At 46.2% G+C, this 18,620-nt stretch overlaps 1 protein-coding gene and 1 non-coding gene across 3 annotated transcripts; both read right to left on the minus strand.

The window, feature by feature from the left end:
* Positions 1-15,119: 15,119 nt before the first annotated feature.
* On the minus strand, positions 15,120-15,226 carry LOC143661856 (U6 spliceosomal RNA). Its single transcript, XR_013164893.1, has one exon. It is a non-coding gene; the product is annotated as a U6 spliceosomal RNA (small nuclear RNA).
* A 1,782-nt stretch (positions 15,227-17,008) lies between these two features.
* On the minus strand, positions 17,009-18,497 carry CHCHD5 (coiled-coil-helix-coiled-coil-helix domain containing 5). 2 transcript variants are annotated; one of them, XM_077133701.1, is made up of 4 exons: positions 18,372-18,497; positions 17,893-18,033; positions 17,666-17,822; positions 17,009-17,181 (listed from the first exon to the last, which is right to left on the minus strand). In XM_077133701.1, coding segments are annotated over exons 1-4 (327 nt in total). In that variant the 5' UTR covers positions 18,374-18,497; the 3' UTR covers positions 17,009-17,154. The 2 variants fall into 2 exon arrangements, with proteins under 2 accessions (XP_076989816.1, XP_076989815.1); XM_077133700.1 differs by having other exon boundaries at positions 17,637-17,822.
* Between the last annotated feature and the right edge of the window lie 123 nt (positions 18,498-18,620).

An 18,620-nucleotide genomic window follows, 5' to 3' on the forward strand; every position in this document is an offset into this window, starting at 1 on the left:
GTTCAAATGAGATACAGGAGCTGAGACAACTAATGCTGAATATACGAACAGAAATGGAAATATTCTTCAAAAACCAAATCAATAAATTGAGGGAGGACATGAAGAAGACATGGGCTGAACAAAAAGAAGAAATAGAAAATCTGAAAAAACAAATCACAGAACTTATGGGAGTGAAGGACAAAGAAGAAAAAATGGAAAAAACAATGGATACCTACAATGGTAGATCTAAAGAGGCAGAAGCTACAATTAGTGAACTGGAGGATGGAACATCTGAATTCCAAAAAGAAACAGAAACTATAGGGAAAAGAATGGAAAAACTTGAGCAGAGGATCAGAGAACTGAATGACAATATGAAGCGCACAAATATACGTGTTGTGGGTGTCCCAGAAGGAGAAGAGAAGGGAAAAGGAGGAGAAAAACTAATGGAAGAAATTATCACTGAAAATTTCCCAACTCTTATGAAAGACCTAAATTTACAGATCCAAGAAGTGCAGCGCACCCCAAAGAGAATAGACCCAAATAGGCGTTCTCCAAGACACTTACTAGTTAGAATGTCAGAGGTCAAAGAGAAAGAGAGGATCTTGAAAGCAGCAAGAGAAAAACAATCTGTCACATACAAGGGAAACCCAATAAGACTATGTGTAGATTTCTCAGCAGAAACCATGGAAGCTAGAAGACAGTGGGATGATATATTTAAATTACTAAAAGAGAAAAACTGCCAACCAAGACTCCTATATCCAGCAAAATTGTCCTTCAAAAATGAAGGAGAAATTAAAACATTTATAGACAAAAAGTCACTGAGAGAATTTGTGACCAAGAGACCAGCTCTGCAAGAAATACTAAAGGGAGCACTAGAGTCAGATACGAAAAGACAGAAGAGAGAGGTATGGAGTAAAGTGTAGAAAGAAGGAAAATCAGATATGATATATATAATACAAAAGCCAAAATGGTAGAGGAAAATATTATCCAAACAGTAATAATACTAAAAGTTAATGAACTGTATTTCCCAATCAAAAGACATAGAATGGCAGAATGGATTACGACCCAGCAATACCACTGCTAAGTATCTACTCAAGGGACTTAAGGGCAAAGACACAGACGGACATTTGCACACCAGTGTTTATAGCAGCATTATCTACAATTGCAAAGAGATGGAAACAGCCAAAATGTTCATCAACAGACGAGTGGCTAAACAAACTGTGGCGTATACCTACGATGGAATATTATGCAGCTTTAAGACAGACTAAACTTATGAAGCATGTAATAACATGGATGGACCTAGAGAACATTATGCTGAGTGAGTCTAGCCCAAAACTAAAGGACAAATACTGTAAGGTCCCACTGATGTGAACCGACATTTGAGAATCAGCTTGGAATATATCATTGGTAACAGAGACCAGCAGGAGTTAGAAACAGGGTAAGATAATGGGTAATTGGAGCTGAAGGGATACAGACTGTGCAACAGGACTAGATACAAAAACTCAAAAATGGACAGCACAATAATACCTAAGTGTAATGTAACTATGTTGGAACACTGAATGAAGCTGCACCTGAAATATGGTTTTTTGTTTGTTTGTTTGTGTGTTTGTATCTTTTGTTTTTGTTTTTTTTCTTTTTCCTTTATATATACATATATATATATTATTAGTATTATTATTTTAATTCTCTTCTCTATATTAACATTCTATATTTTTTTCTGCTGTTTTGCTAGTTCTTTTCCTAAATCGATGCAAATGTACTAAGAAATGATGATCATACATCTATGTGATGATACTAAGAATTACTGAGTGCATTTGTAGAATGGAATGATTTCTAAATGTTGTGTTAATTTCTTTTCTTTTTTTTGATTAATAAAAAAATTTAAAAAAATAAATAAATAAATAAATAAATGGGGGGAAAATGTTAAAATAAATTGAGTAGACTGAAATACTAGTGATTGATGAAAGGGAGTGGTAAGGGATATAGGAAAAAATAGGGGGAACAAAGGTTAAAATCTATTGGGTAAATGAAAATACTAGTGGCCAATGAGAGGGAGGAGTTAGGGGTATAGTATGTATGAGTTTTTTCTTTTTTCTTTTTATTTCCTTTTCTGGAGTGATGCAACTGTTCTAAGAAATGATCATGGTGATGATATATAACTATGTGATGATATTTTGAGCCACTGATTGTACACCAAGTATGGAATGTTCATACGTTAAGAATGTTCGTGTTTGTATGTTCTTTTGTTTTGTCAATAAAAATATTAAAAAAAGGAAAGGCTGATGCCATCCTGAACACCTCTGTTAGCTGGGAAGGCACATGGTGATGTCTGCTAATTTTCTCTCTTGGGCTTCTCATTTCATAAGAATTCCCCGGGACTGTTTTTTTCTCCATCTCCAAAGGGCTCTGAGCTTTTTTCAAAATGGTTCCCTCTTAAAGGATTCCATTAAGTAACCCCACCTTGAATGGGTGGAGGCACATCTCCATGGAAACCACCTAATCAAAAGGTCTCACCACAATTGGGTGGGTCACATCTCCATAGAAACAACTTAATCAAAATATTCTACCCAGCAATACTGAATCAGGGTTAAGTACATGGCTTTTCTGGGGTACACAACAGTTTAAAATCGGCACATGTGGCAATGTTGCTTATAACCACACTAATTAGCTCCCATCACTTCTATCCGTTCCCTTACATTTAGGTTCAACTTCATTGGGCAGCCTTTCCCCCATTTCTAGCTTCTGTGTACCTCTCGGGCCCCTGTGTTCTACAGCATAACCTCTGAGATCACCTTCACCAGAGTCATAATAGCACAATCATCCAGTATCTGTCCTTTTGTGCCTAACTTACTTCACTCAGCACTGTGTCCTCCAGTTTCATCCACATTGTCATGTGCTTCAGGACATTACTTTGTCTTACTGCTGCATAATATTCCATCGTATGTATACACCACATTTGTTTATCCACTCGTCTGTCGATGGACACTTGGATTGTTTTCATCTTTTTGGCAACTATGAAAAGTGGCACTATGAACATCAGTTTGCAAATGTCTGTTTGCAGCAGTTTGTGACTGCTTCAGCTCTTCTGGATATTTTCCCAAGTGTTGGTATTGCCAGGTCATAGAGCAACTCAATATTTAGTTTTCTAAAGAACGTCAAACTGTTTTCCATAGAGGCTGCACCATTATACATTCCCACCAGCAGTGCATAAGTGTCCCAGTTTCTCCACATCCACTCCAACTTTTGTAGTTTTGTTTGTTTAATAGCAGCCGTTTTTATAGGTGTGAAGTGGAATCTCATTGTTGTCTTGATCTGCATTTCCCTCATCACTAATGGAGAGGGCGTCTCTTCACATGCCTGTTAGCCATCTGTATTGCTCTTCGGAAAAGCATCTATTCACATCCTCTACCCCCTTTATATTTTGGTTGTTTGCTCTTCCGTTGTTGAGTTGTATAGTTTCTTTATGTACACAGGATATCAAGCCTTTATCCGATACGTGGTTTCCAAATATTTTCTCCCATTGAATTGGCTGCCTCTTCACTTTTTTGACAAAGTCCTTTGAGGGACAGAAGCTTTTGATTTTTAAGGAATTCCCATTTATCTATTTTATCTTTCATTGCTTGTGCTTTGGGTATAAAGTTTAAGAGGCTCCCTACTACCACTAATCTTGAGCATGTTTCCTTATATTTTCTTCTAGAAGTTTTATGGTACTGACTCATATTTAGGTCTTTGATCCACTTGGAATTGATTTTTGTACAGGGTGTTATGTAGGGTCCTCTTTCATTCTTTTGGCTATTGCTATCTAGTTCTCCCAGGCCCATTTACTGAAAAGACAATTCTGTCCCAGTTCAGCGGATTTGGGGGCCTTATTGAAGATCAATTGATCATAGATTTGATGGTCTATCTCTGTACTCTCAATTGATTCCTTTCATCAATACTTGTATCTTTGTGCCAGTACCATGCTGTTTGGACCACTGTGGCTTTATAGTAAGCTTTAAAGTCAGTAAGTGTTAGTCCTCCCACTCTGCTGGCCTTTTTTGGGATATCTTTAGCTATTTGAGGTCTCTTTCCCTTCCAAATAAATTTGATAGCCAGCTTTTCCAAGTCTTGAAAATAGGTTATTGGAATTTTTATTGGTATTACATTGAATCTTTAGACCAATTTGGGTAAACTGACATTTTAACAACATTCTAACCTTCCTGTCCATGAGCACAGAATGTCTTTCCACCTATTTAGATCTTCTTTGATTTCTTTAATAATGTTTTATAGTCTTCTGTGTACAGGTCCTTGACATCCCTGGTTAAGCTTATTTCTAGATACTTGATTCTTTTGGTTGCTATTTTGAATGGAATTTTTTCCTTTTTGTCTCCTCAGTTAGGCCATCACCTGTGTATAGAAATATTACTGATTTTTGCACATTAATTTTGTATGCCACTACTTTGCTGAATTTGTTTTTTAGCTCAAGGAGCTTTGTTGCAGATTTCTCAGGGCTTCCCAAGTATAAGATCATGTCATCAGCAAATAATGAGTTTATCTGGGCCCAACAGAAACTGTGTTACGGAATATCCAGCCAGTTTTCAGCAATAAACTCACCTGCAACTGTTTTATTTTTTGCAGATCCTGTTTCTAAGGCTTTCACTGAACATTTCTCCTCATATTCTATTCCAGGCTATCATTTTCATGAAGCAGCAAGTTCTGTATATACTGTTGCTGGTATATGTGGTCCCAGCACTTATGGAATCAGCCTGCCAACTTGTCTGTACTCAGTAAACGCTTGATGACGGACCGACTGAATGAATGAATTGCCTTTTAAAAGTTTGGTTTTTATACTAATTTTAAAAATTGAGATATAATTCACATGCCATATGTGCTGGTTTGAAATGATGAATGGACCCTTGAAATGCCATGTTTTAATCCTAATCCTATTTTGTACAGGCAGCCATTTCTTCTAATCCCTATTCAGTATTGTATGGTTGAAATTGAAATTAGATCATCTCCCTGGAGATGTGATTTAATCAAGAGTGATTGTTAAACTGGATTAGGTGGAGACATGTCTCCACCCATTCAGGTGGATCTTGATTAGTTTACTGGAATCCTGTAAAAGAGGAGATTCAGAGAGAGCAGAGAATGCTGCAGTACCATGAAGGAGAGTCCACAAGCCAGTGACCTTTGGAGATGAAGAAGGAAAATGCCTCCCGGGGAGCTTCATGAAACAGGAAGCCAGGAGAGAAAGCTAGCAGATGATGCTGTGTTTGCCACATGCCCTTCCAGATCAGAGAGAAACCCTGACCATGTTCGTCCTGTGCCTTTTCACTTGAGAGAGAAACCCTGAGCTTCAATGGCCTTCTTGAACCAAGGTATCATTCCCTGGATGCCTTAGATTGGACATTTCTATAGACTTGTTTTAATTGGGACATTTTCTCAGCCTTAGAACTGTAAACTTGTAGCTTATTAAATTCCCCTTTTTAAAAGCCATTCCATTTCTGGTATATTGCTTTCCAGCAGCTAGCAAACTAGAACAGCATAAAATTCACCCTTTTAAAAATGTAGGCATTGTGCACCAGTTCTTGTGTGGAAACTGTGTTCAGTGGTTTTTAGTGTATGCAGCCATTATAATGATCTAATTCCAGAACACTTTTATGACTCCAGAAAAGAAACTCTGCTTTCACTCTCCATTCCCCCTCTTCTCAGTCCCTGGCAGTCACTGATCTACTTTCTGTCTCTATGAATTTTCCTCTTCTGGACATTTCATGTGTGCTGGTTTGAATCTGTGGTGGACCCCAGAAAAGCCATGTCCTTTAATCCTCATTCATTATTGCTGGGTGGGAGCATTTTGATTGTTTCCATGGAGATGTGACCCACCCAACTGTGGATGGTAACTTTCGATTAGATGATTTCCATGGAAGTGTGTCAGCCACAGCTGCAATCAACTGGCTGATGATTTAATAAACCAGGCTTCCAGTTTATCAACCAGCCACAAAACATCCTTGCAGCAATGGTCAGGCCAGTACCTGCCTAAGCAGACAACTGGATGCATCACCTGGCCAAGTTGACACCAGAACCTGACCATGACAGTCCACCCCTTGTCCACTTGGCAGCTCTACACATCACTTTGAAACATGCTTAATTTCTAAACAGAACACAATAAGACATATGTTTCACCTGACAATACTCAACTGTCCTGTGTACAATCAGAAATGCACCACATCTCTCCAGAATAGGGAGCAAGTCCTTAGGTGACATTCACTCCTAACTTCATGTCCTACAACTTAAATAAAAACTATAACATCAACGATACAACTTATGTCATATGATAAGAGGAAAACAAGATATTTGCCTTATGTACAAATATAAACATACAACAAAACAGGAAGGAAATACTCAGACCAACACCATCCTCGTTTCTGTAACGGGTCACATGGCCGTAGTTCATATTTATCACTATCTTCTTCCACTAGCTCTATGTTCCTTTTATTCCCAGCAAGCATGTCAGCTGGCTGTGGTTCTTTGCCAGGTGGGGTGACCCAAACCTTCTTTCTGAAATTTCTGGGCCGCTGGTGCTCCTGGATTGGGTTGTTGCATTTTCCCCATTGAATTTAATAACAGGGTGTGGTAGTACTAAGAGACGGCCTAGGGGATCTCCTGTATTCCAGGAAAACTCTTCTTTCCCTCCATTGTGTTGTTGTAGTTCTTCCCTTGATAGGATCAACCACCCCAACCAGTACAGTTATCCCCTTCCCTGCCCATTGATCCAGAAGCCTGAGCAGCCCCAGGTGGCCAGGTGGCAGTCTTCACTTCCAGTCCACTGGAATCATTGTTGTGTCTCCTGATAGGAGCACTTCTCCTTTTGGAAATAAGACCTTAAGTTCGCAGGGACAGGAAGCAAAAGTTTTCCTAGTGGATCACTAAGGGTGATAGTGAGTGGTGCCACTCCCATTTCCACCCCTTGGTTCCTGGACCCGTGAATCCTGGCTATGGAGAAACTGCCCCATACAGCGGATGCTGATTCAGAGCATACACAGCTTCCTGGAGAACATTACCTCAACCCCACAAGGTATCACCACCTACTTGGCACCATAAGTGGGTCTTCAAAAGGCCATTCCCATGAACCTTTATTTAACAAGCAAGAAAAATAACCTGGGAGGAAACACAGGAGCTGGTCAACTGAAAGGACGACCAGCACACAAGATTAAAAAGAGGGCCAGGGTGGGCCATAGTGGCTCAGTGGCAGAATTCTTGCCTGCTGGAGACCTGGGTTCGATTCCCGGAGCCTGCCCATGCCAAAAAAGACAGAGGGTTACACATCCCCTTATAATAGATGAAAATGACAACTCCTCCCTCAAAAGCAGCTCTGTGCCTTGAAATAGATTGCAAGCTATATACATAATCTTAATTTTCCAGATGCCATATTTAAAAATGAAAAAGAAACAGATGAAATTTTAATTACTGAAATGAAGAAAAAAAAATTTAATGATTGGCCCCAGTTATGCAAAATATTATCATTTGAAAGTGTGATCAATATTTTTAAAAGCATTAATAAGATATGTTACATTCTTTTCTCATACTAGTCTTTGGAATCTGACTGCATTTTGCACTTAAATCTCAATTGAGACTGACCACGTTTCAGGCGCTCCACAGCTGCGTGTGAGCAAATCGGACAGCACAGCTCTGAAGACAACCTATGGGGAGACTTGTGTGCCTAGCGATGGACTCTAGGTCCTCAAACAAGGATCTGATAAAGCCGTGGCTCCTTGCCTAAAACACTCCAGGGCTCCCTACTGCTGCAGCACGTCCAGACTCCCCAGCTTGGCTTTCAAGGCCCCTCCCACTCTGACTCCTGCCCACCTCCCCAATTCCTGGGTGTGTTAGTTAGATTCAGTTGTCAACTTGGCCAGGTGAACATACCTAGTCTTGTTGCTGCGGACATAAGCCAATGGTACGTGAACCTCATCTGTTGCTAATTACATCTGCAGTCGGCTAGGAGGCGTGTCTGCTGCAATGAGTGACGTTTGACTTAATTGGCTTGTGCTTAAATGAGAGAATGCAACGTAGCACAGCCTAGCAGCTTGGCATTCTTCATCTCAGCACTCGCAGCTCAGCCCAGGCCTTTGGAGATGCAGAAAGAAGTCACCCTGGGTAAAGCTGTTGAAACCCAGGGGCCTGGAGAGAAGACCAGCAGAGACCATCCTGTGCCTTCCACATAAGAAAGAACCTCAGTGGAAAGTTAGCTGCCTTTCCTCTGAAGAACCAACAAAATAAATCCCCTTTTATTAAAAGCCAGTCGTCTCTGGTGTGTTGCATTCCGGCAGCTAGCAGACCAGAACACTGGGTTTGCCAGACTATTTGAACTGCCCAGGCCTGGCTTCACAGGCACGTGACCTTGCAGTTGCGGCGGCCTGTGTTTGGGAGGAAAGCTGCTAGATTTAATGCTGTGTGCTGCTGTCTTAAAATTCATAACACATTCTGGACAAGGAGCCCTGCATTTTCGTTCCAAGCTGGGCCCTGCAAATTCCGTAGACAGTTGTGGGTTTAGCTCCCTTCAGTAGCATTCTTTAGTTTCTAGAGCATTTCCTTATCACAGGCCACTCTATTACTGACCATTGTCTATTATTTTTTTCCAAACCAGCTTTATTGATTTAACTTACTCATCTTAACATTCACCCATTTAAAGTGTACAATTTTATGGCTTTAGTATATTTGCAGAGTTGTGAAACTACCACCACAATCAAGTTTAGAACATTTCCTGACCCCAGGAAAAAAATGCAATAACTATCCTCACTCACTCCCTATCTCCCCCTGTGGTGGTCTGGAGTTCTGTACCCCAGAAAAAAGATGACCTTAAACTTAATCCATTCCTGTGGGTGCGAATCCTTGTAAAGAGGTCCTTTGCATGAGGCTACTTCAGTTGCGATATGGCCCAGTATGGGTTTTAATCCTATTTCTGAAGGTCTTTTAAGGAAGCCACAGAGGGAGCAGCCAGAAGCTGAAGGTCAATGGAACCCAGAAGAGAAGGGACGGTCACGAGAGACCAGGACCAAAGATTGCAGGCTGCCAGCCCCAGAGCACCAGTGTCCAAGAAGAAAACATCACCTTGGTGACGCCTTGGTTTGGACTTCCCCTAGCCTCAAAACCATGAACCAATAAATTCCCCTTGTTCAGATTTGAAAAAAAAAAGGCCATTCCACCATTCTATCAATCCAGCTGCTTCTGGATGATGGGGAACATGGTAAGACCAGAGAATTCCCTGAGCATGTGCCCATTCCCACACTTCATTTGCTGTGAAGTGTGTTCCCTGTTCAGAAGGAATGCTGTGTGGAATACCATGACGATGGATAAGGCATTCTGTAAGCCCACAGATGGTAGTTTTGGCAGAAGCATTGCGTGCAGGGAAAGCAAACCCATATCCAGAGTATGTGTCTATTCCAGTTAGAACAAATCGCTGCCCCTTCCATGAAGGGAGTGGTCCAATGTAATCAACCTGCCACCATGTAGCTGGCTGGTCACTCGGGGAATGGTGCCATATCAGGGGCTGAGTGTGGGTCTCTGTTGTTGGCAGATTGGGCACTCAGCAGTGGCCACAGCCAGGTCAGCCTTGGTAAGTGGAAGTCCATGTGGCTGAGCCCATGCATAACCTCCATCCCTACCACCATGACCACTTTGTTCATGGGCCCACTGGCCAATAACAGGACTGGTTGGGGAAAGAGGCTGACTGGTATCCACAGAACGGGTCATGTTATCCACTTGATTATTAAAACCTTCCTCTGCTGAAGTCACCCTCTGGTGCCCATTCACATGGGACACAAATATGTTCTTTGCCTGCTCAGAAAGATCTATCCACATACTTCCTTCCCAGACCTCTTTGTTGCCAATTTTCCAATCATGTTCCTTCCAAGTCCCTGACCATCCAGCCCAAACCATTAGCAACAGCCCATGAGTCAGTATATAAACATATCTGTGGCGAGTTCTCCTTCCAAGCAAAATGAAAAACCAGGTACACTGCTCGTAGTTCTGCCCACTGGGAGGATTCCCCTCACCACTGTCCTTCAGGGACATCCTGGAAAGGGGCTGTAATGCTGCAGCTGTCCACTTTCGGGTGGTACCTGCTTATCGTGCTGAACCATCTGTAAACCAGGCCCGAGTTTTCTCTTTCTCAGTCAAGTCACTGTAAGGAACTCCCCAAGAGGCCATAGCTCTGGTCTGAGAAAGAGGTAATGAGGCAGGAGTGGGGGCCACAGGCATTTGGGTGACTTCCTTATTGTGCCTTCGACCTCCTCTGGCCCTATCTCATATATACCATTTCCATTTTATGATAGAGAGCTGCTGCGCATGCCCAACTTTATGGCTTGGTGGGTCAGACAACACCCAGCTCATGGTAGGCAACTTGGGTCTCATGGTAACTTGGTGACCCATGGTTAAGCATTCAGTCTCTATGAAGGCCCAGTAGCAGGCTAAAAGGTGTTTCTCAAAAGGAGAGTAATTATCTGCAGCAGATGGTAAGACTTTGCTCCAAAATCCTAAGGGTCTGTGTTGTGATTCTCCTATAGGGGCCTGCCAAAGGCTCCAGACAGCATCTCTATTTGCCACTGACACTTCCAGTACCATTGGATCTGCTGGATCATACGGCCCAAGTGGCAGAGCAGCTTGCACAGCAACCTGGACCTGTTGCAGAGCCTCCTCTTGTTCAGGTCCCCACTCAAAATCAGCAGCTTTTCTGGTCACTCCATAAATGGGCCAGAGTAGCACACCCAAATGAGGAATAAGTTATCTCCAAAATCGAAAGAGGCCAACTAGGCTTTGTATCCCTTTTTTTGTCATATGATGGGCCAGATGCAGCAACTTATCCTTCACCTTAGAAGGGATATCTTGACATACCCCACACCACAGGACACCTAGAAATTTCACTGAGGTAGAAGGCCCCTGTATTTTTGGTGGATTTATCTCCCATCCCCTGACACTCAAATGCCTTACCAGTAAGTCTAGAGTAGTTGGTACTTCTTGCTTACTATGTCCAATCAATATGATATCATCAATATAATGGACCAGTGTGATGTCTTGTGGGAGGGAGAAATGATCAAGGTCCCTGCGGACAAGATTATGACATAGGGCTGGAATACCTCTGAGCTAGGACAGTGAAGGTATACTGTTGGCCTCACCAGATGAATGCAAACTGTTTCTGGTGGTCCTTACTGACAGCTATTGAGAAAAAAGCATTTGCCAGATCAACAGTTGCCTACCAGTACCAGGGGATGTGTTGATTTGCTCAAGCAGCAACACCACATCTGGAACAGAATTGGAGTCACCACCTGGCTGAGTTTATGATAATCCATTGTCATCCTCCAAGACCCATCTTTTTCTGTACAGTCCAAACAGGAGAGTTGAATGGGGATGTGGTGGGAATCACCACCCGTTTCCTTCAAGTCCTTAAGAGTGGCAGTAATCTCTGTAGTCCCTCCAGGAATATGATATTGTTTCTGATTTACTATTTTGCTAGGTAGGGGCAGTTCTAGTGGCTTCCACTTGGCCTTTCCTACCATAATAGGCCTCATTCCATGAGTCAGAGAACCAATGTGGGGATTCTGCCAGTATGTCTGTTCCAATTATGCATTCTGGAACTGGGGAAATAACCACAGAATGGGTCCAGGGACCCAATGGACCCACTGTGAGGTGGACCTGAGCTAAAACTCCATCAGTCACCTGAACTCCCTAAGCCTCTACTCTGACTGGTGGACCAGAGTGATGTTTTGGGTCTCCTGGGATTACTGTCACTTCTAAGCCAGTGTCTAATAATCCCCAAGATATTTTATAATTACCTTTTCCCTAGTGCACAGTCACTCTGGTAAAAGGCAGTTGGTCTCCTTGGGGAGGCTGGGAGGAAGGTTAACAGTGTAGATTTTCGGCCATGTAATAGGGTCCTTCCCCAAGGATATCTGACCTACTTCATTCACAGGGCTCTGGGTCTGTAAACTGTCTCAAGTCTGGGAATTGATTAAGGGGACATGACTCTGTTTTTGTAATTCAAGTTACTTCTGCTCACTTGACCTAGAACTCTTCTGCTTATACAGCTCAAACGAGAATTTAGTGGACTGCCTCTCTATTTACTTCTAGGTACCCCATGATCTACTAGCCAGTGTCTCAAGTCTCTGTGAGTCAGGTTATTCTGACTGCTGCTCTGAGTCTGCTGTCCACTGTGGTGGCCACGCCCACCTCATCTATGGTGACTACCTGTTCCCATGTGGCTTCTGCCAACTCGGGATCCGGTTATCCCCATTGTGTTTAAGGATTCCAGCTCAGTGACAGCAGCTCCCACAGCATATCTGATCTACAGAGAAGGGCCACTGCAGCGCTCTGTAGGGACAATGGAGCTATAGTCACAAATTTATTCCTCAGAGTCCTGTGAAAGGTGCATCCTCCAGACATTCCTGGGGTGTGTGCATAGGTCTTCCACGGCAAATCCACTCTTAAGGTAGTTTACAAGCTAAACCTCAGTATTTTTGTATAATTTTATAAATTCATGTGTATCACCTCAGTATTACTGTTGTATAACTTTATGAGCTCATGTATACTCTTGCATATCACCTTATGAGTGTATGTAAGAAATCATATACTCCTAAAGCATGTAAAAAGGAGGGAGTAAAACAAAATGACTGCAGCATCTGTCTGCCCTGGTCACACCCGCAGACCCTGTCTTGGGTCACATCCCAGGGGTCCTCTGTGCATGTCCCATCTCAGACAAAGGAACCTTTCCAGTGTTTACCACCCATTCCCATAGTGACTCCTGCCTTGCTTACTAGCTTATATAATTTGGAAACCAAGACTATTCGGGGCTCAGACTTTGGATGCAAGTCCTCTGAGCCTGCTGGCAAGTAAAGTTTTGGCCACTTCTCAGAGGCTCAAGGTGCTTGCTTGAATGAGTGGAGTTTTCACTACTTCACTCCAACATCCCCATCTCTCTAAGTCTCTGGACCCCTCAGCTACATTACACCAGGGCAATTCTGGTGTTCCGCCCTCAGGTAATGCCCACCACTTTTGGATCCAGGTTTCAGCCAACCATCTAAACTGTTAATGCCTTTCTAACCCTTCAAGCTACAACACTGAATACAGAATCTCTGTTTAGTGGCCTATAAATCCAGCTTAATCTAACTTTGTATTCCGTCTGCCATTATTCCACACCCTTAATATTCATTCCCACACATATTCCCGATTTCTGTCTGTATAAATTGGAAAACTTACGCAGTTCTTTTGGAGTATAGCATACCTCCTCATGGGTCGCACTTTGTACCTCACCTTTCGGGGCCTGTTGGGACTTTAGTCTAGTTATAGGTCTGTAAGAAATGAGGGATGGTGGGGGTGGGTCAGGAAAAGAAATAAAAATGTCTTTTCAGTTAATTACCTCAGGGCATTCTGTTGTAGCTTCATCCTGTGAAAGAGGATTAGTCTCTCCAGAAAGAGGAGTGAGGGCTGTTTCCCCAGGGGAGGTGGTCATGGGTTTAGTAGGCACTGAAGGGTTCATCTCCTTGGGTGGAGGTTGGATGACGGAGTCCTCAGGGCAGGCTGGAGGCTGGGAAGCGCCTTCCTCAGGACAGGCCATTACAGGTCTATCTAGCAAAGGCGCAGCAGAATCCAGGGTTTCCATGTCCCCACACATGTCCCCTCCCAAATTTCAGAATCCCATTGTTTCCCAGTCAAAGCCCTTCCTTTAACAGAAAATCTACAATGTTGAGATTTTTGTTGTAAATCTGCTACTCACACAATGAGGCTCCATGTCTGTTTTTCAGAAATCTCAAGTCTGCGGCTACAGGAAATAAGATTTTCCTTCAGGACACGCATAGAAACTTTTACATCTTTCACACAGTGCTTAAATTGCACACTTGAAGCCCTCAGCTCACTCTTTCCCCTCATCACTATATCCAGCACATCTAACATCAACCAGCCAACATCATTATGCCTTTTAATTCCACAAACTCTGTAAAAGGTGTCAAAAACATTATCACCCAGAGCCTTGCCTCATATAAGCATACAATTAGCAGAATGTAATGGTGATATTTTGTGTATCTCTATTGTCAACTCACCCCAGAGACTGTCAGTGCCATCTTGATTACTGGAAACAGAGTCACTAGTCTAAGCAGAGTAAAAAACCAATTGTAGAAACCCATTAAGATTCTGTTTCTCAAGAACCACTCCTGGTACCAAGCTGTGTTAGTTAGGGTTCTCTACAGAAACAGAACCAACAGGGGAGATCTGTAAATAGGACACTTATAAAGGTGTCTCCTGTAACCATGGGAATGGAAGAATCTAAAACCTGTAGGGCCGGCTGTGAAGCTGGCAGCTCCAATGAATGGTCTCAACAAACTCCACACAAGGGGCTCGCTGGCTGTAGAAACAGTGAATGTTCTTTTCCTCCGTAAAAGTCTTCAACCATCGGCTCATAATCCCACTGACTGGATGATCTCAGTTTGTAGGAGACACGCCCTTCGTCGATGGCAGATGTCATCAGCCACAGCTGCAATCAACTGGCTGATGACCTAATAAACCAGCCACAGAATATCCCTGCAGCAAAGGTCAGGCCAGTGCCTGCCTGGCCAGGCAACTGGACACATTACCTGGACAAAGAGACATGAGAACCTACCCATTATTTATGGTACATCTCTGTTTAACTTTTTTTAACATGGGCAGGCTCCAGGAATCAAATCTGGGACTCCAGCATGGCAGGTGAGAACTCTGCCACTGAGCCACTGTGGCCTGCCCTGTTTAACTTTTGAGGGACTACTAGACTGTCTGCCAAAGCAGCTGTGTGCTTTTACATTCCTACTAGCAATGTATGGGGGTTCCAATTTTTCTGCCTCCTTGCCAACACTTACTTTCCATTTTGTGAATTGGCTTGGTATCAAAAAGTAATGGTGGATGGGTTTCCTTCTGGACTCTCAAGTCTATTCCGTTGGACTAAGTGTCTGTGTTTATACCCGAACCCCACTGGCTTGAGGACTGCAGCTTTGCAGTAAGGGCTGAAATTGGGAAGTGCGAGCCCCCCAACTCTGCTGTCAAAGTTATGTGAGCCAGCCCAGGTACCCTGCATTTACTGCTTGACTTTAAACTGCACAGGTATTACCTAAACCCACTCTCCCTGTGACAATTTTCTTTTTATTAATACGGAACACTTCATGAATTTGTGTATCATCCTCGTGCAGGGGCCATGCTAATCTTCTCTGTATCGTTCCAATTTTAGTGTATGTGCTGCCGAAGCGAGTGCTCCCTGTGACAATTTAAAGCATAAGGGCACACTTTAGCATGAGGCCTAATCCAGATACCCCTCTCACTTTCCACACACACCGCTGCTACAAGTTTCCATAGTTCATAAACTACCTTTATTACAAAACTCGACTTTTTAGCTGAAAACTAAAAAATAGAATCAGTAACTGTGGGTTAAGTGGGCCCATCACCATGTACACTGGGCAGGGCCTTCGCTTCTCCCGACAGGTGCCGACCCCCACACCCATGACCCCACCCTGGCGCCGGCACCTCGGGCGGCTCCTCTTGGGGAGCCCTGGGACCTCGTGGCCCCCTCTCCCCCACACACGTTGCTGCTGAGCGCATGGGCTCTTGCCTCTCAGCACGCAGTGCTCACCTCTGGTTCCACCTGAACTGTAAGAGCAGCCTAAGCTGTTTAACACCCTCACGGTCCAGGGTTTGGGGTGTTTTGAAGATGAGCCAGTGGGATGCTCCAACCACCGGCTTGGGTGAGAAAGTAAAGAAGAGTCCAGGGGCCTCGTGGCCTCAACGGGCAGGGCCAGGGGAGACTGGGGTGACTTCAGATGTCAGAAAGAGGTGCTGGCTGGGCAGGCGAGGGCCAGGTCTGACCTCAGAAGCTGACCACACTGACCGAGGACGATGGCAGCCACGTGTCCCCACTGAATGATGGGACTGAAGAAGCCCACTGCCCCCAAGTAAGTCTGTGACCTGGATTGATGCTGTGCTGTGGGTAGTGCCAGTTTAATCTGTAATTGTGCATACTGTGCTCACGTTTTCTAGGTTGCGGCTTAGTATGCACAACCCAGCATAGCCTAGGAATCACGGAAAAAGACTGACTTTCGTGACAGATAGAAGGACACATACAAGTGGGTGAGAGCATCTGCAGGAAAGGGGCCGTGCACACACATGCGGGATTGACTCTCTCAAGGCTGGGATGAGACAAGCAAGGTCTTCCAATTCAACCAAGGCTTTTTCTTTCTTTCCTCGCCCAAAATACCAACATTGAGTTGAAATCAGTGGCCCATGAATCAGCTCAGATGCACCACACAACAACCCGAGTATCCCTGGCTCCCTGAGTAAAACGACATTTCCAGATTCAGAGATTGCAACTAAGGTGCCCTGTGGGCAAAACAGAAAGGGGGGTTGCAAACAGCCATGTTGGCTCTCGCCACGTGGGGCTGACTCCGCCAGGACCACGCCTGTCACGGCAACAGCACAAGCATCGGAGGAGAGGAGGCAGCTGAGGCGTGCTTTGCCAGCCTTCTGCTATTGGGGCTCGTGGCTCGTTCCTCCAGAAGGAGCCCTGAGTTCCTGCAGGAACTGTGCGTTTGGGAGCCCTAAGGGCATCCACTTCACCTGCCCTGGGGAGCCCAGGAGTGCCAATGAATGGCCAGTTTGGTAGCACACCCTGCCCCCTGGCTCGCTTTCGCAGGTACTGCCTGCACCAGAATTCTCAGGCCTGGAGGAACTCATCTCAGCTACCTTCTCCAAAGCACAGGTTCTCAACCATAAAGCCAGTATTTTCTGAACTCAGAGAAGTTCAGAAAATCTGAACTTCTGGTCCTCTTGCCCCCTCTGCCAAAGCCCCAAGTAAACAGGACAGAGATCTGGGGAACGTCAAGGGGAAGGGAGTGGCCAGGGAAGACGACACAGGGAAGAAGGACCGTCCTAACCCTGGGAACAGGTGAGGACCACCTGGCCCCTCCAGGCTGCCAGAGCACCCTGGCCCTGCCCACTCAGCCCTCCCTGGACCCCTCAGGTGCTGGAGGCAGAGTCAACGCAGTGACAGAGCACGTACACTGTCTTTATTAACTGCGAGTCCTAATGCCCAGGGAAACTGCAGGCCCAGATCCAGGGCCCAGCTTCCTACAGGGACGGGGCATCATGTGGCTGGTCACTCATGTCTGGCTTTCCTGCAGCCAAGCTCTGTCAGGAGGTGGCAGGAAGCGGTTGTGCCTGTGGAGAAAGCACACGGGCATTGACTAGCGCCTCTTCCGTGCCATGGGGTGGTGCTGGGAATGCTGTTAGCCATGGTCTTGGCCACCTGCATGAGAAAGGCCACCGGACCGAGAACAAAAAGGCTAGGGTTAGAGTTAACAGGCCCCAGCTAGCAGTTTACATCTTCACCCCTGCCAAGCAGTCTTTTCTGAGCTGTTTTCAAATGCCCCATCCGTGGAATTTATGACACAGGAACACAGTATGCCTCGTGCACAGCACAGCTGTGCAAGGCAGGGAAGGGCAGGGCCTGCTTGCCTGCTCCTGTTTCTCACCTGCACTGGCTCCTCACCTGCTTCTCACCTGTACCTCACCTGCTCCTGCACCTCACCTGCATTTGCACCTGCTGCTCACCTCACCTGCTCCTGCTCCTCACCTGCACTTGCATCTGCTCCTCACCTGCTCCTGCTCCTCACCTGCACTTGCATCTGCATCTGCTCCTCACCTGCTCCTGCTCCTGCACCTCCACCTGCTCGGCGCACTGCAGGAAGCGGCGCACGTGCTCCGCGCACTGGCCCACAGCCGCCTCATGGCGTCGCAGACACTCCTCGAAGGCCAGGAAGGGCTCGGCGCAGGCCCGGCGGATGCGGCGGATGACCGGGCTGCGCGGGGAGGGCGGTCAGGCGAGACCCCGCGCCGGCCCCGCCGCCCGCCTGGGCCGCCCGCACTCACTGCGCCGACGTGCAGCGCGCCATGTCCATCTTGAGCTGGTGGCAGTCCCGCTGCCACGACGCGGGTTTGGCCGCCACGCACTGGCCGTACTGCTCCAGCTCGCGGCCGCAGTGCCGGGCGGTCACCTCCAGGGCCGCCTGCCTGCGGGGGCGGGGGCGGGGCTGGGGTCCCGGGGCGCAAGTGGACAGTCCCCGGGGGTTCGGGACGGGGCAGCGCAGCCAGGCGGCCTAGCGGGCCCAGAGGTGAAGCCCAAAGGATCCAGGCGCCCGGGGGGGCTGGGGGCGGAGGCGGACCTGGGGGACGCGGGGCTGGGCCCGAAAGCCGTCGGGTTCCGCAAGGAGGGGGCGGGGCGGGCGAGAGGCCAGAACCCCGGAACAGGGGGGCAGGCGCTTCCTCCCGGGGTCGCGGGGAAGACCCAGGCCCCCAGGGAAGAGGAAGGGCGCGGCGCCCCGGCCGAGGCGGTGGCTGCCCCTACTCACATCTCGAGGCCACTGGCGGCGTGGGATCGCTCTGGGGCAGCGACCCTCCTCTTCCGGTTTCAGGCTAACATGGCGGCGCCCACGGCTCCCGCGGGACCCGGCCTGTCATGGCGGCGCCCTGCAGACCTACTTCCGGCGCCGGCGGCTCGCGGCCTCATCCCGTCCCGGCTGACCCTGGGGAGCCCAGCGTCCGCCGGAAGTAGATCCGCCGAGGAAGATGGCGGTGACGGCTGGCGGTGCTGTGGGGTG

Source organism: Tamandua tetradactyla, chromosome 17 (genome assembly GCF_023851605.1).
Source record: "Tamandua tetradactyla isolate mTamTet1 chromosome 17, mTamTet1.pri, whole genome shotgun sequence".
Taxonomy (NCBI): domain Eukaryota; kingdom Metazoa; phylum Chordata; class Mammalia; order Pilosa; family Myrmecophagidae; genus Tamandua; species Tamandua tetradactyla.